At 48.4% G+C, this 22,087-nt stretch overlaps 1 protein-coding gene across 5 annotated transcripts in view; it reads right to left on the reverse strand.

The window, feature by feature from the left end:
- The window catches only part of LOC119966155 (ATP-dependent translocase ABCB1-like), a 166,153-nt gene that overhangs the window by 58,134 nt on the left and 85,932 nt on the right, over positions 1 to 22,087 (reverse strand). For all 5 annotated transcript variants that reach the window (XM_038797442.1, XM_038797444.1, XM_038797445.1 and 2 more), the window contains 3 exons: positions 18,830 to 18,940; positions 11,877 to 12,002; positions 3,010 to 3,213 (listed from right to left, as the gene is read on the reverse strand). In XM_038797442.1, coding sequence (XP_038653370.1) covers positions 3,010 to 3,213; positions 11,877 to 12,002; positions 18,830 to 18,940 — 441 coding nt within the window. The remainder of the gene's footprint in view (positions 1 to 3,009; positions 3,214 to 11,876; positions 12,003 to 18,829; positions 18,941 to 22,087) is intronic.

Raw genomic sequence — 22,087 nt, forward strand, 5'->3', positions numbered from 1 at the left:
AACAAATCCTGAGCTTCTACCAGCCATTGAAAATAACCTCCGCAGCACCCTGCCACAAGCAGTTTGAACCACCCAAAGAGGAGAGCACAGTGATTTGTTCATTGAAGAATACTACTCAGGAGATGATTTCTTCATTGGACATAGAAAGAATAATGTCAAATCCGAAACAAAAAGAGATGATTTGTTCATTGAATACTATTGCTCATACATAGATGAGTTATTCAGAATTGATGATCATTGTATCAGCAACACAGTTGAAAAGTTCAACACGACTCTTCTAATGGTAGATGAATCCAATACCATGATGCCATGGCAGATTGTCGATACATTAGATGACAGCAATATCCAAGAAGATGACGCCACACAGAAAGCACAGAACGTCTCCATTGAGAGAGTACAGATCGACCCCACAGAGAACTGCATGACTCCACAGAGAGAATGATGAAAGACTCCACAGAGAGCAATGAAAGACTCCACAGATAGCGCAATGAAAGACTCCACAGAGAAAGCGATGAATGACCTCACAGAGAGAGCGATGAAAGACTCCACAGAGAGAACGATGAAAGACTCCACAGAGAGAGCGATGAAAGACTCCACAGAGAGAGCGATGCAAGCCTCCACAGGCAGCTTGGTGACAGACACAAGACTCAAAAATGGAAGCAAGCAAACACTCCATAGCGAACTCCATGCATGAACAAGACTATGAAGGTCTGTCCACCTTATCCACGCAACCAACAGTAGACTATGAAAGTCTGCCCTGCTTATTTGAGGCACTAGAAGAAGACTATGAAAGTCTACCCAGCTCATTTAACCAACAAGACGACACTGAATGTCATTATTCTCACATACAGCAGGTAGACAATGTGATCACAATCGACATACAGGATGTGCAGGATCACAGCGAGACTGACATATCTCAGCTTGTCTGTACAGAAGCACTCAACAATCAGAGGAGGGCTACTCATGAGTCCAGAGAGACCACATTAATTGAAATCTTGAAGATTTTGACTCCAGAAGAGGAGCACCAAGAGTCCAGAGAGACCACGTCAATAGAAATCGTGAAGATTATGACTCCAGAAAAGGAGCACCATGAGTCCAGAGAGACCAAGTCAATTGAAATCTTGAAGATTATGACTCCAGAAGAGGAGTACCAAGAGTCCAGAGAGACCACGCCAATAGAAATCTTGAAGATTTTGATGCCAGAAGAGGAGCACCAAGAAACCAAAGACGATTCAAATGAACCTGAAATGACTCCAAAAGAGGAGCACCAAGAAATCAATGATGCTTCAAGTGAACCAGAAATGACTCTAGAAGAGGAGTACCAAGGAAGCAAAGATGACGAATCAAATCCACCACAAATGACTGATGTCACCAACATCAATGCAACATCAGATCATTCTCACAATTCTCAAGAAGAAATGCTCAATGTAACAGATACCACAAGGGACACTGACACCAATAACTGTGACAATGACTCAAATCATCCACACGGAACACTCATTGAGCGCAACAAGAACAAAAACTGCAAGAAGCACAGCAAAAACAAGAACAACAACAGCAACAACAAAGACAACATGCAGCGCAACAAGAACAACAAAAACAACAAGAAGCATAACAGAAACAACAAGCACAACAAGAAAAACAGCAAAAACAACAAAAACAGAAACAAGCACAACAAAAACAACAAAAAGAACGACAACAAGAAAGACAACGAAAAGGACCAAGTCAGAAACGACAACAATGAAACAACGGCCTGTACAACATGGTACAACTCTGCACATGAAGGACAATGCCACAGCACACTGCAAAACAATTGCAAGAGTACAAACATGCCATGGCATGGCAACAAATCTCACAAATTCACATCTGCTCCACAACAAGCAAGCAAACCAGCTTTCAAGAAAGATGACATGCAGAATCAATACCACAAGCACAGGAAAAAGTCCAGGTCATAGAACAAAGATGACATACAGAATCAATACCATAAACACAAGGAAAAGTCCAGGTCAGACAAGAAAGATGTAACACAGAATCGCTACCACAAGCATAGAAAAAAAAGCATAAATCAGACAATAAAGTGATTCGATCATTCAAATACCTCATTGATGACTTCTTGGTTACTTAAACATAGGAATACTGACGACGTTCTCAAAGAAATAACAACATCACCATTTCAACAACAGAAGAAGAAAACAACTCGACCGAACAAACTGATAAAGTATGGACTCACAATTTTTTTAAAATTAAGATTGGACTCATAAATATTAATTGGCTTTGTATTATCATCAAGATCATCACAACTTGTACATAACATAATTTGTCTACCTATTTCACGCAAGCGAAAAAACCTAATAAACCTTTTGTTACTACTGGGCAAGTGCGGGCCTTCTTCATCGAGATTCGGAAGACCTCATCACTAACCAAGGTTTGAGTAGCGCATATTAATTTCCACACAGGTAACAAAACACAGATGACCCCTTGTCAAAGCTGTCAGAGCTTTGACAAAGGGTCATCTGGACTCAAAACGTTAGCTCTTTTCTCTCCCTACAGATGCTGCCAGACCTGCTGAGATTTTCCAGCATTTTCTTTTTGGTTTCAGATTCCAGCATCCGCAGTAATTTGCTTTTATCCCATGACAATGTCCCTGATCATGCACAGATGAGGGCAGATTAAGAGATCCCATCCCCTCCCCCTGATTTCAGTCATCATGCAGCCTGCACAGTTTTAGAATGACAGAAGATTCCAGCCTAAGACTGGATCACCTGTTTAAAAAAAATCCTATTGATCACAATACTCTCCTCTTTAGTTTCAAATAAGGACACACTGCCTTTGTAAAAAAGTAATCAGCAAACATTGTTATCATCACTGCCATGCCTTTGTTCCATTTACAAAGACGCATTGCTTAATTCTGTTGTATCTTGAGTAATTACATCCTAAGCACAGAACAATTTGTCAAACATTTTTTTAATGTGCAGAACAGCTCTTTAAAGGTTGTAATTCCTCACTTACATCAGGAAGTTTTATGATAAAATCATAGGCGTTTGCTTCTTTTGTAGCCGTCTCAATTTCTGAATCCGTAACATCGACACGTCCAAATCGTATGTTTTCAGCAATTGTTGTAGCAAAAAGTACAGGCTCTTGGCTGACCACACCAATCAACTTTCGAAAATGCCTGATATTTAGTGACCGTATATCATGGCCATCAACTGTAATCTGGTAGCAAAAAGATAGTGCACCAAATAATATTTTTTTCTGCATTGTAATATAAAACAGATTATACATACTGGAAACATACTTATCTATATTCTGGAATACTTGTCACAACAGGTAAACTAACATTGTGCACTGTTTAGTTAAAAACAGCCTGATAATGGGACCAACACTTTGAGAATCTTTAGCAACATATCCTCCAAGGTTGTGATTATAATAAATTGCATGTCTCAAGAAGTGTAACTGAACAATGCAATACATTTTTGGCAATAGTCAATAATGCTGCAGTCTGCCTATGCTCTGCACATATATATATGTGCCTTTCAAAGCTGGTTTCACACACCAGCCAGTTTACACTCGACAAGGTATCGAGCCTGTGATGATATGATCTGCATACTCGTCTGCCATTGGGCCAGAACGTCGGCTTACCATTGGCCCTGGTCGGTCATGTGCCTCTCGACCGATTGGCCGAGAGGCTGAGTTAACCACACCTCTATCAACGAGGTATAAATGCTCAGAAGCCTGACGATCGTCCCTTTCCACTGTAGATGATCGGCAGGCTGTGTTCTAGTTAATTAAAGCCTGACATTGGTAAATCACTCGCCTCACGTGCAATCGATGGTGCATCAGAGCCCAAGCAGTGTATTGAAGTCAGATCAGAATTTGGCTTTTGGTCACTTATGGATCAATATAGACCTGAAGTTACATCAGCACAAAAGTATCGCTAAAAAAATTCAATACTTATTTCCTTAGGACACCCAATTATATTATTTCTCGAACAAATCGAAGGACGTAAGACAATCTATAAATTGTATCAGAATTTGATCCTTACTATTTGAATACAACTCAAACCTTCAAAGTAAGGAAATAAAGATTGTGAGGGTAACACGCATGATCATTCTTTACGTTGGGTAATGGCTATTGTCGCAGTCTCAAGTTCACTTCCTGGCAGGACTTCCAATTCGAAACCAAGGGCAGGATTTCCAACCTGACCAGTTTCTACTGAAGATGAGTTACATTGCGAAATACTGCAGAGCTTTGAACCTATAGAGCTGTACGTCATTGAGGATCATCAGCTCAGGAGACTGGCTGAGGTTATCAAAACTCCAGAATTGCCTGATCCTCAGTCGAAACCGGTCATCGATGTTCATGTTTTCAGGCTGGAAAACGGGTGGGGATGAACTATTTTCACAGTGCTCCACCTTGTGTCTCAAAGACACCAGAAAAATATCCAATGTCAGAGTGGCTTTGGATGATTTTTGAGGTTTTTGGCGAAAGATTAGAGAACAATATGAGGAAGAGGTTTTTTACACTGCGAGTGGTAATGCCCTGGAACTCACTGCTTTTGAAGGTGATAAAAGTGGAGACAATGAATGCAAAGGAAATTGAATGGCCACTTAAAGGACTTAAACTTGCGGGAGTGCAGGACCGTTAGCGGGTCTGGCCTTGTGGAGACGAAACCTCTGCAAAGGTCAGCTAGTGGTGGGAAATTCTGAACCCACCTGCCACCGGCCTTACTTCAGGATCTGATTAAAAATTCAGCCAGTAGGGTTGTTATGCCACAGTAGGAGGCCATTCAGTCCATCGACGCCATGTTGACTCTATGTTGAGCAATTCTGTCAGTCCTATTTGCTGCTCTCTGCCTGCAGGTCTGCAAGTTTAATTACCTCAAGTGGTCATTCAATTTCCTTTGCATTCATTGTCTCCACTTTTATCACCCTCGAAGGCAGTAAGTTCAAGGTCATTACCACTCGCAGTGTAAAACAACCTCTTTCTTGTATCTCGCTTGTGTCTCTTGTCAAAAATCTTAAATTTGCAATCCCTAGTTCTTGTGCCATCAGCTGATGGTTTCACCTTTTTATTTGCCGACGTTATCTTAACCTGTCATAATCTTGTTCATGCCGATCAGATATCACCTCAATCTCCATTGCTCCAAGGAGAACAATCCTAGCTTTTGCAACCTAACCTTGTTGCTAAATTCCCTCATCGCTGGAACCATTCCGGTAAATCTCCTCTACATTCTCTCAAGGACCTTCACATCCTTCCCAAAGTGTGATGACCCGAACTGAACACAATATTCCAGTTGTGGCTAAACAGAGCTTTATAAATTTCAGCATAACGCCCCTGCTTATTACTCAATATATCTACTTATGAAGCTGAAGATACCATATGCTTTACTAACTCCTCTCTCAATATGTCCTTCAAAGTTTGATGCACCTGAGCTCTGCACACTCTTTCAAACTGTGCCATTTCTTGCCTCCCCCTATCCCATCTGCCAAAATGCACCACTCCACACTTCTCTGTATTAAATTATATTTGGTACATATTTGCCCATTCTGATAGCCTATCCATGTCCTGTTGCAGTCAATTGGTATAATCCTCACCATTTGGCACAGATCCAATTTAGAAATTTTACTCTTGTGCGTTCCAACCTTCATGCTATTGCTGCCAGAACATAGCCCTTCATTTGTTTTTCTTTTTTGCACCACATCTCAGACTTTGTTTGCACTGAGTGCTGAATTTGGTGCATTTGAGTGCTATCGTGAGAGTTTGGTGACTGAGGGAGTATAAGGGTTCATTTTTATCTAAAGTCTTGTCTTTCTTTTATTTAGTTAATTAACTTAAAAGTTGTTGTTTGGTTTAGAAGAAGGTGAAATTTCAATCAGCTTTAAACAAAGGTTCTACTTGTAGGTACTTGCTGCTGGAGCTTGTTAATTAGTTAATTGGATTAGGCCAGTTTTCAGAGGCTAGATTCACAGTATAAGAAGGATCCAGCTACAGTGCAGACTTTGTTTGCACTGAGTGCTGAATTTGAGTGCTATAGTCAGAGTTTGGTGACTGAGGGAGTGCTGAATTTGGTGCATTTGAGTGCTATAGTGAGAGTTTGGTGACTGGGGGAGTGCTGAATTTGGGGCATTTGAGTGCTATAGTGAGAGTTTGGTGACTAAGGGAGTGCTGAACTTGGTGCATTTGAGTGCTATAGTGAGAGTTTAGTGACTAAGGGAGTGCTGAACTTGGTGCATTTGAGTGCTATAGTGAGAGTTTAGTGACTGAGGGAGTTAGGTGAGGAGGGAGTAAGGTGCCCCTTTCATTTCCGCAAAGAGAAAGAAGGGAGCCAGGAGTTTACAGAGAGTGCAGCTGACTGGGAGCAGAGTCGGAGGGTGGTGGTCCAGTTGGTCCACAGGGCAGCTATATTCTGTAAGATAAGGAGGTATGGAGGCTAGGGCAGTTGCATGCTCCTCCTGTAGGATGTGGGTGATGAAGGATACCACCGGTGTCCACGCTGACTATACCTGCAGGAAGTGCACCCAACTCCAGCTCCTCAGAGACCGTGTTAGGGAGCTGGAGCTGGATGAACTTCGGATCATCCGGGAAGCAGAGGGGGTTATAGAGAAGAGTTATAGGGAGGTAGCCACACCCAAGGTACAGGACAAGAGTAGCTGGGTTACAGTTAGGGGAAAGAAAACGAACAGGCAGACAGTGCAGGGATCCCTCGTGGCCGTTCTTTGGATGCTGTTGGGGGGGGGGTGCGGTTGGGGGGGGGGGGGGGGGGGGGTGACCTACCGGGGGAAGGCCCTAGCAGCCAGATCTCTGGAACTGAGTCTGACTCTGGGGCTCAGAAGATAAGGGGGTTAGAATAGATAATAGAATAGAATAGAAAATAGAATAGAAAAGCAATAGTAGTAGGAGATTATTCTTTTTTTTCAATAAATTTAGCGTATCCAATTATTTTTTTCCAATTAAGGGGAAATTCAGCGTGGCCAATCCACCTAACCTGCACATCTTTGGGTTGTGGGGGTGAAACCCACGCAGGCACGGGGAGAACGTGCAAACTCCACACGGACAGTGACCCAGGGCCGGGATTCGAACCCGGGTCCTCAGCGTCGTAGGCAGCAATGCTCACCAATATGCCACTCTGCTGCCTATAATAGGAGATTTAAGGGTTTGGGGAATAGATAGGAGATTCTGTGGTTAAGAGCGAGACTCCCGGAAGGTATGTTGCCTCTCGGATGCCAGGGCCAGGGATATCTTGGATCATGTCTTCAGGATCCTGAAGGGGGAGGGTGAGCAGCCATAAGTCGTGGTGCACATTGGTACCAACGATGTAGGTAGGAAAAGGGATGTGGAGGTAATAAACAAGTTTAGGGAGTTTGGCAGAAAGTTAAAAGCCAGGACAGAGTTGTCATCTCTGGTTTGTTGCCGGTGCCACGTGATAGTGAGGATAGGAATAGGGAGAGAGTGCAGTTGAACACGTGACTGCAGGAATGGTGTAGGAGAGAGGGCTTCAGGTATTTGGATAATTGGAGCACATTCTGGGGAAGATGGGACCTCTACAAGCATCATGGGTTGCATCTGAACCAGAGGGGCACCAATATCCTGGGAGGGAGGTTTTCTTGTACTCTTTAGGAGGGTTTAAACTAATTTGGCAGGGGAATGGGAACCGGATTTGTAGTCCAGCAACTAAGGTAGCCAATATTCAGGACGCCAAAGCGTGTAGTGAGGCAGTGGGGAAGGGAACACCGACAAAGGAGAGTATTTGCAGGCATGAAGATGGGTTGATGTGTGTATACTTCAACGCAAGAAGCATCAGGAATAAGGTGAGTGAACTTAAGGCATGCATTGGTACTTGGGACTACGATGTGGTGGCCATCACGGAAACTTGGATAGAAGAGGGGCAGAAATGGTTGTTGGAGGTCCCTGGTTACATTACAGATGTTTCAATAATATTAGGGAGGAAGGTAAAAGAGGTGGGGGTTGGCATTGTTAATTAGAGATAGTATAACAGCTGCAGAAAGGCAGTTCGAGGAGGATCTGCCTACTGAGGTAGTATAGGTTGAAGTCAGAAATAGGAAAGGTGCAGTCATCTTGTTGGGAGTTTTCTATCGGCCCCCCAATAGCAGCAGAGATGTGGAGGAGCAGATTGGGAAACAGATTTTGGAAAGGTTCAGAAGTCACAGGGTAGTAGTCATGGGTGACTTCAACTTCCCAAACATTGAGAGGAAACTCTTTAGATCAAATAGTTTGGATGGGGTGATGTTTGTGCAGTGTGTCCAGGAAGCTTTTCTAACACAATATGTAGATTGTCCGACCAGAGGGGTGGCCATATTGGATTTAGTACTTGGTAATGAACCAGGGCAGGTGATAGATTTGTTAGTGGGGAAGATAGTGACCACAATTCTGTGACTTTTACTTTAGTAATGGAGAGGGATTGGTGTGTGCAACAGGGCAAAGTTTACAATTGGGGGAAGGGTAAATACAATGCTGTCAGACAAGAATTGAAGTGCATAAGTTGGGAACATAGGCTGTCAGGGAAGGACACAAGTGAAATGTGGAACTTGTTCAAGGAACAGGTACTACGTGTCCTTGATATGTATGTACCTGTCAGGCAGGGAAGAGATGGTCGAGTGAGGGAACCATGGTTGACATGAGAGGTTGAATGTCTTGTTAAGAGAAAGAAGGAGGCTTATGTAAGGCTGAGGAAACAAGGTTCAGACAGGGCGCTGGAGGGATCCAAGATAGCCAGGAGGGAACTGAAGAAGGGGATTAGGAGAGCGAAGAGAGAGCATGAAAAAGCTTTGACGGGTAGGATCAAGGAAAACCCGAAGGCTTTACACATATGTGAGAAATATGAGAATGACTAGAGCGAGGGTAGGTCTGATCAAGGACAGTAGTGGGAGATTGTGTATTGAGTCTGGAGGGATAGGAGTGGTCTTGAATGAGTACTTTTCTTCAGTATTTTCAAATGAGAGGGGCTATATTGCTGGAGAGGACAGTGTGAAACAGACTGGTAAGCTCGAGGAGATACTTGTCAGGAAGGAAGATGTGTTGGGCATTTTGAAAAACTTGAGGATAGGCAAGTCCCTTGGGCCTGACGGGATATATCCAAGGATTCAATGGGAAGCAAGAGATGAAATTGCAGAGCCGTTGGCAATGATCTTTTCATCCTCACTGTCAACAGGGGTGGTACCAGGGGATTGGAGAGTGGCGAATGTCATGCCCCTGTTCAAAAAAGGGAATAGGGATAACCCTGGGAATTACAGGCCAGCTAGTCTTACTTCGGTGGTCGACAAAGTAATGGAAAGAGTACAGAGGGATAGGATTTCTGAGCATCTGGAAAGACACTGCTTCATTAGGGATAGTCAGCACGGATTTGTGAGGGGTAGGTCTTGCCTTACAAGTCTTATTGAATTCTTTGAGGAGGTGACCAAGCATGTGGATAAAGGTAAAGCAGTGGATGTAGTGTGCATGGATTTTAGTAAGACATCTGATAAAGTTCCCCATGGTAGGCTTAAGCAGAGAGTAAGGAGGCATTGGATAGTGGGAAATTTGGCCAGTTGGATAACGAACTGGCTAACCAATAGAAGTCAGAGAGTGGTGGTGGATGGCAAATATTCAGCCTGGAGCCCAGTTACCAGTGGCGTACCGCAGGGATCAGTTAGATAGATAGAACAGTACAGCACAGAACAGGCCCTTCGGCCCTCGATGTTGTGCCGAGCAATGATCACCCTACTTAAACCCACGTAACCCGTATACCCGTAACCCAACAATCCCCCCATTAACCTTACACTACGGGCAATTTAGCATGGCCAATCCACCTAACCCGCACATCTTTGGACTGTGGGAGGAAACCGGAGCACCCGGAGGAAACCCACGCACACACGGGGAGGACGTGCAGACTCCACACAGACAGTGACCCAGCCGGGAATCGAACCTGGGACCCTGGAGCTGTGAAGCATTGATGCTAACCACCATGCTACCGTGAGTTCTGGGTCCTCTGCTGTTTGTGATTTTCATTAATGACTTGGATGAGGGAGTTGAAGGGTGGGTCAGTAAATTTTCAGACGATACGAAGATTGGTGGAGTTGTGGATAGTGAGGAGGGCTGTTGTCGACTGAAGAGAGACATAGATAGGATGCAGAGCTGGGTTGAGAAGTGGCAGATGGAGTTTAACCCTGAAACGTGTGAGGTTGTCCATTTTGAAACGGACAAATATGAATGTGGAATACAGGGTTGATGGTAGGGTTCTTGGCAATGTGGTGGAGCAGAGAGATCTTGGGGTTTATGTTCATAGATCTTTGAAAGTTGCCACTCAAGTGGATAGAGCTGTGAAGAAGGCCTATGGTGTACTAGTGTTCATTAGCAGAGGGATTGAATTTAAGAGCAGTGAGGTGATGATGCAACTGTACAAAACCTTGGTAAGGCCACATTTGGAGTACTGTGTGCAGTTCTGGTTGCCTCATTTTAGGAAGGATGTGGAAGCTTTGGAAAAGGTACAAAGGAGATTTACCAGGATGTTGCCTGGAATGGAGAGTAGGTCTTATGAGGAAAGGTTGAGGGTGCTAGGCCTTTTCTCATTAGAACGGAGAAGAATGAGGAGCGACTTGATAGAGGTTTATAAGATGATCAGGGGAACAGATAGAGAAGACAGTCAGAGACTTTTTCCCCGGGTGGAACAAGCCATTACAAGGGGACATAAATTTACGGAGAATGGTGGAAGATATAGGGGGGATGTCAGAGGTAGGTTCTTTACCCAGAGAGTAGTGGGGGCATGGAATGCACTGCCTGTGGAAGTAGTTGAGTCGGAAACATTAGGGACCTTCAAGCGGCTATTGGATAGGTACATGGATTACGGTAGAATAATGGAGTGTAGATTAATTTGTTCTTAAGGGCAGCACGGTAGCATTGTGGATAGCACAATTGCTTTACAGCTCCAGGGTCCCAGGTTCGATTCCGGCTTGGGTCACTGTGAGTGCGGAGTCTGCACATCCTCCCCGTGGGATTCTTCTGGGAGTTTCCTCCCACAGTCCAAAGATGTGCAGGTTAGCTGGAGTGGCCACGATAAATTGCCCTTAGTGTCCAAAATTGCCCTTAGTGTTGGGTGGGGTTACTGGTTTATGGGGATAGGGTGGAGGTGTTAACCTTGGGCAGGGTGCTCTTTCCAAGAGCTGGTGCAGACTCGATGGGCCTAATGGCCTCCTTCTGTACTGCAAATTCAATGATAATCTATGATTAATCTAGGACAAAGGTTCGGCACAACATCGTGGGCCGAAGGGCCTGTTCTGTGCTGTATTTTTCTATGTTCTATGTTCTATCTCGCCTGCGTTCCAAGCTAACGACATTGGGATTGGCAAGATAGTTGCAGGGCATGCTTCCTTTCCATTTCAATTTTTAATACAAAAGCCATGAAATAACACTGTAGGTTAATAGGTACAACAATTCATCCCACAGTTTCCCAATTCATCTAAAATTCCTCTCTCTACTCCGTCACTGCAAACGTTAATATTGATGCCTCAACTAAAGTAACATCGGAATTTCAGAAGTATTCTTCACAGCTCAACCTCTAGGCCCATATGTTTTTGTCTTAATTAACTGTCTCATTGATATAAAATTGTTCTAAAAATACAAACACTGCTCTATGTTTTATTTTAAACATTACTACCATGGAATGATGGAGAGGTCACACTGTGATCTAGACTTTGTAAAGACCTAGAAAATTAGAGAATGAATTTCAGGTATTCATATAAAAACTGTTTCGGCCAGCAGGAACAAAAGTTATGAGAGTACATGACAATTATTTTAGCACGATTGATTACTTTGGTAATTATTTAAAAGGACAATTCACAGTTCATAATGACTTAGCGAACACAGACTGTCTAGTTTCTCACCATTCCTTCCTGGAGATCATAAAATCTCTGTAGTAACTGAATGGTGGTGCTTTTTCCACAGCCACTGCTTCCGACCAGAGCCACTGTCTGTCCACTGTCAATCTTCAAATTCAGACCTTTCAAAACCTATGGAAAGAAGCAGAGATAATGCAAAATAAAGGGTCCAACTCTAAAAGGTGTGCAGGAGCAGAGGGCTCTGGGTGTATATGAGCATATATCTTTGAAGGTGGGAGGACAATTGGAGAGAGAGTTAATAAAGCATATGGTATCCTGTGCATATTAATAGGGGCATAGAGTACAAGAGCAAAGGGATTATGTTGAATTTGTATAAGACGTCAGTTCAGCCTCAGGTGTTGTATTGTCCAGTTTTGGGCTCCACACCTTAGGAAGGATGTGAAGCTATTGGAGAGAGTGCAGGAAATATTTAAGAGAATGGTTCCCAAGATGAGAGGCTTTAATTACATATATGGATTGTTTTGGATCATCTGACTCTTCTTGTTAAAGATGTTGATTTACGGGGCTTCCGGTGTGCACCATGGAGTGAGTGGTCACACACAAGGCAGCTCCTGCCCAAGGTTACAGAAAAGAGCTCTTCTTTAATCAATACGGGATGGAATTTTGATGAAAAGGTGTAGGTTAATGTTGGAGGAGTACTTTCCCCCAGGAATGGTATGTTTCTTGGTTACCAGGCCCGGTAGAAACAGTGAAAGATTTGGCTGAAGCTGCAGCAAAGATAAAAGCCTCTTCCAGCATGCAGGCGGGGGAAGGGCGGGCTTAGAGGCCTCAAACTGACTTGAGGGCCTTTATGAAAGCTGAATTCTAGCAGCAGAGGGAACAACTGTGAAAATATCTCACCAAGGCCATTGAAGAAGCGGGGACGGGACTTCCGGTTGCGGCGATGCGGAGCTAAGCCGCACGTTCAGTAGCTCCCGCTATTTTTGGACTTTCGGGCTCTTTTAAGGGCCGGCAACGGCACTGATTCGGCTTTTCCCCAGGTGGGAAGGCAGCCACTGTGCTCAGCGGCCGGTGGATGGGCTGGACTAGAAGTGGAGCGGTCAAAAAGTCGACTTTGCAGCAGAAGAAGGTGGAGGCAGAATAAACAAGATGGCGGCGGGCGGCGAACCGGCAGCATGGCAGCAGTGGGCGCGGGAGCAGCAGGAGCTGCTTCAGCGCTCCTTCAGGGAGCTAAAAGCTGAGATCCTGGAGCCGTTTAAGGCCTCGCTGGACAAGTTCATGGCGACTCAGACGGCTCATGCCGTGGAGATTCGAAAGCTGCAGCAAAAGGCTTCGGAGAACGAGGATGAGCTCCTGGGCCTGGCAGTGAAGGTGGAGTCGCACAAGGCGCTTCACAAGAAATGGTTGGCAAGGATGGAGAAGATGGAGAACCGCTCCCGCCGGACGAATCTGCGGATTGTGGGCCTCCCGGAGGGGCTGGAAGGTTCGGATTTGGGGGCCCACGTGGTCCTGATGCTGAACTCGTTGATGGGTGTGGGGTTGTTCCGGGGACCCCTGGAGCTGGAGGGTGCCCATCGAGTGCTGCTGCGGAAGCCCAGGCCGAACGAGCCGCCCAGGGCGGTGCTGGTCCGCTTTTACCGCTTGGCTGACCGTGAGTGCGTGTTGAGATGGGCGAAGAAGGAAAGGAGCAGCAGGTGGGAGAATGCGGACATTAGGATTTATCAGGAATGGAGCGCGGAAGTGGCAAAGAGAAGGGCTAGCTTCAATCGAGCGAAAGGAGTGATTCATAGGAAGGGGGTGAAGTTTGGCCTGTTACAACCGGCTCGCGTCTGGGTCACTTACAAGGACCGCCAGCTCTACTTTGACTCTCCGGCGGAGGCCTGGGCTTTTGTCCAGGCAGAGAAATTGGACTCGAACTGAGGACTGGGGGGCTGGGGAAAGATGTACATTGTTTGGAGGCTGTGTCGTCCTTGGTATACTTTTGCTTATATTGGCTGTGTTTGATGTTGCCTTTTCGTTGCTCTGAGTTTTCGTCTTTTGGGGCTGTTATTAATTTACCGTGGTGCTTTTTGTTTTTTTTTCCCACTGGTGGGGGGTTGGGGAGCAGTTCCCAATCCCGCTGGGTCATGTGTCCGTCTTTTTCCCGCGTGTTGGGTTGGGAAGCGGGGTTCGGGATGGAAGCGCGGGCTTCCTTCCCGTGCCGGAGGAGTTGGGGGCGGGGCCGGCACTGGGAGGGGGGATTGGTGGTTGTGTTGCATTGGGGGGGGGGTCGCTGGTATGGCGGGAGTAGCCGGGGTCAGCAGGATTCGGCTGACTTATGGATAGCGCAGCTAGGTGGGCCCTGGGGCTCGGAAGAAGGGGGGTACCGGGTTGCTGCTGTAGGGGCTGTAAGGAAACAGCTGGTGAAGGGGGGGGTTGGGAGGCTGGTCTGCCACCGTGGGGAACGGGCTTGGGGGGTTCCCTGGGCACGTGGTGGGTTGAGGGAGAGCTATGGCTGACCGGCGCGGAGGGAGGGGGAGGACCCCCCAGATTCGGCTGGTCACATGGAACGTGAGGGGGCTGAATGGTCCGGTGAAGCGATCCCGAGTCTTGGCACACTTGAGGGGGCTGGGAGCGGATGTGGCTATGCTCCAGGAAACGCACCTCAAGGTTACGGATCAGGTGAGGCTAAGAAAAGGCTGGGTGGGATAGGTGTTTCATTCGGGGCTCGATGCGAAGAACCGAGGGGTGTAAATCTTGGTCGGTAAGAGCTTGTCGTTCATTGCGTCCAATGTGGTGGCGGACAGTGCAGGTAGATTTGTAATGGTGAGTGGTAGACTTCAGGGGGAGCGGGTGGTCCTGGTCAATGTGTACGCCCCCAACTGGGACGATGTGGGCTTCATGCGGCGAATGCTGGGCCTGATCCCGGACCTGGAGACGGGGGGTTTGATTCTGGGTGGGAACTTTAATACGGTGCTGGATCCGGCTCTGGATCGCTCGAAGTCTAGGACGGGCAAGGGGCCGGCGGCGGCCTCGGTGCTGAGGGGGTTCATAGATCAGATGGGAGGGGTGGACTCTTGGAGGTTCTTAAAGCCGGGTAGTAGGGAGTTCTCCTTTTTCTCCCATGTTCACAAGGCTTACTTCCGGATTGACTTTTTTATTCTCAGTAGGGCGCTAATCCCGAGAGTGGTGGGGGCGGAGTATTCGGCGATAGCCATATCGGACCATGCTCCACATTTGGTGGATCTGGAGCTGGGGGAGGGGAAGGACCAGCGCCCGCTATGGAGGTTAGATGTGGGGCTTTTGGCAGAGGAGGAAGTGTGTGGGCGGGTCCGTAGGGGTATAGAGGGGTATCTGGAAGCCAACGATAATGGGGAGGTGCAAGTTGGGGTGGTTTGGGAAGCGCTGAAGGCAGTAGTCAGAGGGGAGCTGATATCCATTCGGGCGCACAGGGAGAGGGTGGAGAGGGCCGAGAGGGAGAGGCTGGTGGAGGAAATGGCAAGGGTGGATAAGAGATATGCAGATGCCCCGGAGGAGGGGCTTTTGAGGAAGCGGCGCAATCTCCAAGCGGAGTTCGATATACTGACCACCCGGAAGGCGGAGGCGCAGTGGAGGAGGGCGCAGGGGGCGGTGTATGAGTATGGGGAGAAGGCAAGTCGGATGCTGGCCCACCAGCTCCGGAAATGGGAGGCAACGAGAGAGATAGGGGGAGTCACGGATGCAGGAGGGAACTTGGTGCGGGGTGGCAAGGACATCAATGGGGTGTTCAGGTCCTTTTATGAGGGACTGTACCGAGCGGTGCCCCCTAGGGAGGCAGGAGGGATGGACCGCTTTCTCAATAGGCTGGAGTTCCCAAGAGTAGGGGACGAGCGGGTGGAGGGTCTGGGGGCCCCAATCGAGCTGGAGGAACTGATGGAGGTGATGGGAAGTATGCAGACAGGGAAAGCGCCGGGACCTGACGGGTTCCCGGTGGAATTTTACAAGAAGTTTTCAGATCTGCTGGGCCCGCTGCTTGTGAGGACCCTGAATGAGGCCGGGGGGGGGGGGGGGGGGGGGGGGGGGGGAGGGGGGGGGGGTCTACCCCCCGACGATGTTCAGGGCAATTATTTCTTTGATCCTGAAGCGGGACAAAGACCCCCTTCAGTGTGGGTCGTATAGGCCGATTTCGCTCCTTAATGTGGATGTAAAGTTGTTGGCAAAGGTACTGTCCAGGAGGGTGGAAGATGTAGTCCCGACGGTTATCCATGAGGACCAAACGGGATTTGTAAAGGGGAGGCAACTGAATGCCAACGGCGGCGGCTCCTTAATGTTATGATGATGGCGCCGGCAGCTGGGGAGGCAGAAATAGTAGCATCAATGGATGCGGAGAAAGCTTTTGATAGGGTGGAGTGGAGTTACCTGTGGGAAGTGTTGAGGAGGTTTGGGTTTGGTGAGGGGTTCATTAGCTGGGTGAGGTTGCTGTACAGCTCCCCGGTGGCGAGTGTGGTGACGAACGGGAGGAGGTCAGAGGACTTTCGGCTTTCCAGGGGGATGAGGCAGGGGTGCCCCTTGTCTCCCCTGCTCTTCGCGTTAGCAATTGAGCCCCTAGCCATGGCGCTGAGGGATTCGAAGAGTTGGAGGGGGATTGTGCAGTGGGGGGAGGAACACCGGCTGTCGTTGTACGCAGATGATCTACTGTTGTGCGTCGCGGATCCGGCTGAGGGGATGCCAGAGGTGTTGAAGATACTTGAGGACTTTTCGGGTTACAAGCTCAATGTGGGGAAAAGTGAGCTGTTTGTCCTGCACCTGGGGGATCAGGAGAGGGAGGTAGGTGAGCTCCCATTGAAGAGGGCTGAGAGGAGCTTTAGATATCTTGGGGTCCAGATAGCTAGGACCTGGGGGGGCAATGCACAGGCTTAACTTTTCGGGGCTGGTGGAGCAGATGGAGGAAGTGTTCAAGAGGTGGGACGCGCTGCCGCTCTCATTGGCAGGCAGGGTCCAGTCGATTAAGATGACGGTGCTCCCGAGGTTTTTATTTCTTTTCCAGTGCCTCCCCATATTGATCCCAAAGGCTTTTTTCAAAAGGGTGAATAAGTCTATTCTCGGGTTCGTGTGGGCGCGGAAGGCCCCGAGAGTGAGGAGGGTATTCTTGGAGCAAAGAAGGGAGGTAGGAGGTTTGGCGTTGCCCAACCTGTGTGGGTATTACTGGTCTGCGAATGTGGCAATGATTCACAGGTGGGTGACGGAGTTGGAGGGTGACGCATGGAAGAGATTGGAGATGGCGTCCTGTGTGGATACGAGTCTGGAGGCTTTGGTGACGGCCCCACTTCCACTCCCCCCGGCAAAGTACTCCACGAGTCCGGTAGTGGTGGCGTCCCTCAAAGTCTGGGGGCAGTGGAGGCGGCAGAGCGGGGAAGTGAAGGCCTCAGCCTGGGCCCCGATACGGGGCAATCACTGTTTTGCACCGGGGAGAATGGATGGTGGATTTGGGAGTTGGCACAGGGGAGGCATCAGACAGATTGGGGACCTCTTCCTTGATGGGAAGTTCGCGAGTCTGGAGGAGCTGGAGGGGAAGTGGAACCTCCCCCCTGGGAACGCTTTCAGGTATATGCAGATCAGGGCATTTGTTAAGAGGCAGGTGGCGGAGCTCCGCGGCTGCCGCCAAGGGGGGTGCAGGATAGGGTGCTCTCGGGGACGTGGGTCGGTGAGGGGAAGATCTCGGCAATTTATCAGTTGATGCAGGAGGAGGAGGAGGCCTCAGTAGAGGAGCTCAAAGCGAAGTGGGACTACGAGCTAGGGGAAGAGATTGAGGATGGAACATGGTCGGACGCCCTGGAGAGGGTGAACTCGTCCTCTTCTTTCGCACGGCTCAGCTTAATTCAGCTGAAGGTGCTGCATAGGGCGCACATGACAGGGGCCAGGATGAGCCGGTTCTTTGGAGGGGAAGACAGGTGTAGGAGGTGTTCGGGAGGCCCAGCGAACCACGCCCATATGTTTTGGGCAGTCCGGCCTTGGAGGGGTTTTGGAAGGGGGTGGCGGGGACTTTGTCAGAAGTGGTCGGGTCTAGGGTCAGGCCGGGCTGGGGACTCGCGATCTTTGGGGTAGCTTCGGAGCCGGGAGTGCAGGAGGCGAGAGAGACCGGCATTCTGGCCTTTGCTTCTCTAGTAGCCCGGCGCAGGATTCTGTTACAGTGGAGGGACACGCGGCCCCGAGTTCGGAGGCCTCGCTCAACGACATGGCTGGGTTCTTCAAGCTGGAGAAGGTTAAGTTTGCCCTGAGGGGGTTGGTGCAGGGGTTCTTTCGGCGGTGGCAGCCCTTTCTTGATTTCCTGGTGAAGGGGTAGAGGGTGGTCAGTCTCTGCAGCAACCTGGGGGGGGGGGGTTCGGGGCTGGTTAAGGGGGTTTGTTTTTGCGACGGTGGGCTTGTTATTTTCTTCTTTCTTGTATTGTTGTTTGTTATTATTTATTATTCTGTTTTGGGGCGGGGGGGGAGTTCTTTTCTTGTTTCGGTGTAGAACCACACCTTGTCTACTTTAACTGTGGGGAGAAAATTTGTTGTTGATAAACTTGAATAAAAATTATTTTTTTAAAAATACATTGATTTACCTCTGCAGTTTCAACATTTTCAGTTTCTGTTTTTTTTGACTAGACATGGATACTGTGGGTGTTTTTAAAGTGAGAAAATACAAAGTTAATTCTGATGGGCCAGCCGATTAAGTCAATGGACAATGGAGCCACATGTGAGGAAAATCCCATCTTAAATCAGTGATCTGTGCAGAATAAAGTGATTTTGTTGGAATTATGTCCAATGCCATAATAGAGGAAGGGAGATGAGGCAGGCCTAAGAACCACCTCAGCCAGTGTAGGGAATGAACCCATGCCGTCAGCATCATTAAACACCACACTGGCTCCTTAATGTAGGTTTTAATTTATTTCAAGTAAAGAGAGAATTAACCCCTTTAAGTGTTATCAGAAGTCCATTAAAATATGAAAAATTAAACAGATTTTCTTTTCATTGTAAATGTAAAATTATTATAATACCTGTACATCTGCTCGTGATGGGTAGTTAAAATGCACATTCTTAAATTCCACTATTCCTTTAATTTGATCTGGTTTATATCCTTCTTCCGAGAAACCATCTATGGCGGATTTCTTAAAGGAAAACCAAAATGAAGATTATCATAAATAATAATAATAATAACCTTTTTTTGTCACAAGTCTGAAGTTACTGTGAAAATCCCCTAGTCGCCACATTCTGACACCTGTTCAGGTTGGCTGGGCGGGGAATTGAACCTGGCCTTGTTCTGCATCACAAACCAGCTGTCTAGCCCGCTGAGCTAAACCCGCCCATATAATGTCATGAAGGAGAAAACACATCTTAGAAATTGTTATCATCAGTCAGAAACTAATGACGCGGTCCATCAGCCATATGCCAGAAAAGCAGTTCGTCGCGGCGCAGCGTGAAAGTCGGGAGACCCTGCTCTCGGGATCTACCCGGTTCTCAGCGCCTCGCGAGATCCAAAGCGACCTCCCATAGTGCGTTCGAGCTGCGGCAGGAGATCAGGGATTGTTTCGGGGGCCTCGGAGATGGCGTCCCAATCTCTTGCTACAATGGGGAGTGCCGGTGAGCAGAGCTCCCCACTGTGCAAAACAGGGCTATGTGTGGCCTCGGCCACGCAGTCCATATTCAGGCCCCTTATTCAACGTGAGTCGCGTTGTTGAAGACCTTTTTCCCTTTTGGATAATCGCACCCCCTCGAACACCCACGGCCCGATCATGCGCAAGCAAAAAATGTGATCATGGCACCTTTGCATTGCCAACCTGCATCCTGGCAGTGCCAGCTGGACACCTTAGCAGTAACAGGCTGGCACCCAAGTGTCACTGCCAAGTTGGCACTGCCAGGGTACCCAGGCGACACCAGCAGGAGGGGGTGCACGAGAATCGCACCCCGCCGCCCTGACGCCGGCTTACCGATTCTCCATCGCCGATTCTTGGTCGCCAGCCGGATCGTCGCCGCGCCGGCCAGGGACCGTTGAAAGCAGCCCCCCGGCGATTCTCCGGGCCCCGACGGGTCGAGTGCCCGCCAAGTTCGGCCGAGTCCCGCCTGCATGGGTTACTCAGGTCCTACGCGGCGAGACTGGAAGGTGTGACTGCAGGGGCCGTCCTGGAGGGGGTGGGGGGGGGTGAGGGAATCTGACCCCGGGGGTGGCCTGGCCCACGATCGGGGCCAACCGATTGGCGGGCGGGCTGGCTCCATGGGGGCCTATGTTCCTCCGCGTCGGGCCCCTGTAGGGCTTCGCCATATTGCCCAGGGGCCGGAGCGGATACGGGAACACACGCACATGCACGGAATCACGCCGGTCATTCCGGGCATGCGGGAACTCGCACCAGCCATTCCGTGCCGGCTGGAGCTGCGGGGACCACTCTGCGCCGACCTAGCCCCCTAAGAAGGGGAGCATTCCTCAATATTGGGGACCTTTGGCGCCAGAGTGATTGGCACCGCTTTTCAGCCGGCCTCAGAACTTGGCCGCAGGATTGGTGAATCCCGGCCCAGGTCTTTGAGGCGAAGTGGTTGAATCCCAAAGCCTCAGATACCGCGGGAATCTGCACATTAGAGTGAGACTTAATGCCTCGCTCTAACATGCAGATTTGCCAAAAACTGATTCCGTTCATTGTGGGCAGAATTGACATCACAACGTCGCACGAGGTTGGGTTGGATATCATGAGGTGTTTGCCAGCTGGGTAGATCCCAGGAGCGGGGTCTCCCAGCTTTCAGCAGCCACGCTGCGCTGCGGCGAGCTGCTTTCCCGGCGCAGCGTGGGCAATGGATCACACCCTAAAGATTTGTAATTGGAAAGGAATCTCAACTAATGATTAAATTAACATTAAACTGTTTACTTCAAGACATTTGGAGAGAAAGTAGAAAGGGGAAGAAAAACCCAACAGTCCTAATGCTGTTGCTGCTGGAGCGTGTCGTCTAATCAACTGAACCACAAGTTGCCTCACTTTTAAATTTCAACCACTCTGATTGGTAGGCTTGTTTACCAGCCGGTAACATTAACCTTACACTTTTTAATATAGAAACTAAAACACGTTCTGAAATGACACCGTGGGTTACCAGCAGGGAAACATATAAAACATTCAGAAAGTTTCATATTGGTATCTCACAGGATTACAGCCTATTCTACCATTCTTCCAGATCCTAATGCTTCAGGTTTTCCACTGCGGTCACCACCTTAGCCGTGTTGGCCTCGGTGCCACGCGCTGTCATACTCAGTCAAAGGCAACTGCTCTCTCTTCTCCTCTAACTTTTGATCCACCTCTGGATCAAGGTGCTGAGGTCCAGAGTTGAGTTTCTCTGGTGAAATTCAAAATGACCACCAGTGAAGAGGTTATTGATGAGTATTTGAAAATTATTAATGGTTCACTCTTGTACTTTTCTAATGATTGCAAGGAGGTTGATAGGGAAGCAATTGGGTTAGATAGACCCTGTTTTGGGGAGAAGACATACCAGAGGGGGTTATTGAGAGGAGTTATAGGGAGGTAGTCACACCTCAGGTAAAAGAAGAAGGTAGATGGGTTACTGTCAGGGGAGGGAGAGGGAACCGGCAGGCAGTGCAGGGATCCCCTGTGGTCGTTCCCCTTTATTACAAGTATACCATTTTGGATACTGTTGCGGGGGACGACTTACCAGGGGTAAGCAATGGGGCACAGGTCTCTGGCACAGAGTCTGTCCCTGTTGCTCAGAAGGGAAGGGAGAAGAGGAACAGAGCACTTGTCATTGGGGACTCCATAGTTAGAGGAACAGACAGGAGGTTCTGCGAGAACGAAAGAGACTCACGGTTGGTGTGTTGCCTCCCAGGTGCCAGGGTTCGTGATGTCTCTGATCGTGTTTTTGGGATCCTTAAGGGAGAGGGGGAGCAGCCCCAAGTCATTGTCCACATAGGTACCAACGACATAGGTAGGAAGAGAGACGGGGATTTGAGACAGAAATTCAGGGAGCTAGGGTGGAAGCTGAGAGCTAGAACAAACAGAGTTGTTATCTCTGGGTTGTTACCCGTGCCACGTGCTAGCGAAGTGAGAAATAAGGAGAGAGAGGAGTTGAACACGTGGCTACAGGGATGGTGCAGGAGGGAGGGTTTTGGTTTCCTGGATAATTGGGGCTCATTCTGGGGTAGGTGGGACCTCTACAAACAGGATGGTCTTCACCTGAACCAGAGGGGTACCAATATCCTGGGGGGGGGAGATTTGCTAGTGCTCTTCGGGGGGGTTTAAACTAATTCAGCAGGGAGATGGGAA

Source organism: Scyliorhinus canicula, chromosome 5, assembly GCF_902713615.1.
Source record: "Scyliorhinus canicula chromosome 5, sScyCan1.1, whole genome shotgun sequence".
Lineage (NCBI taxonomy): Eukaryota > Metazoa > Chordata > Chondrichthyes > Carcharhiniformes > Scyliorhinidae > Scyliorhinus > Scyliorhinus canicula.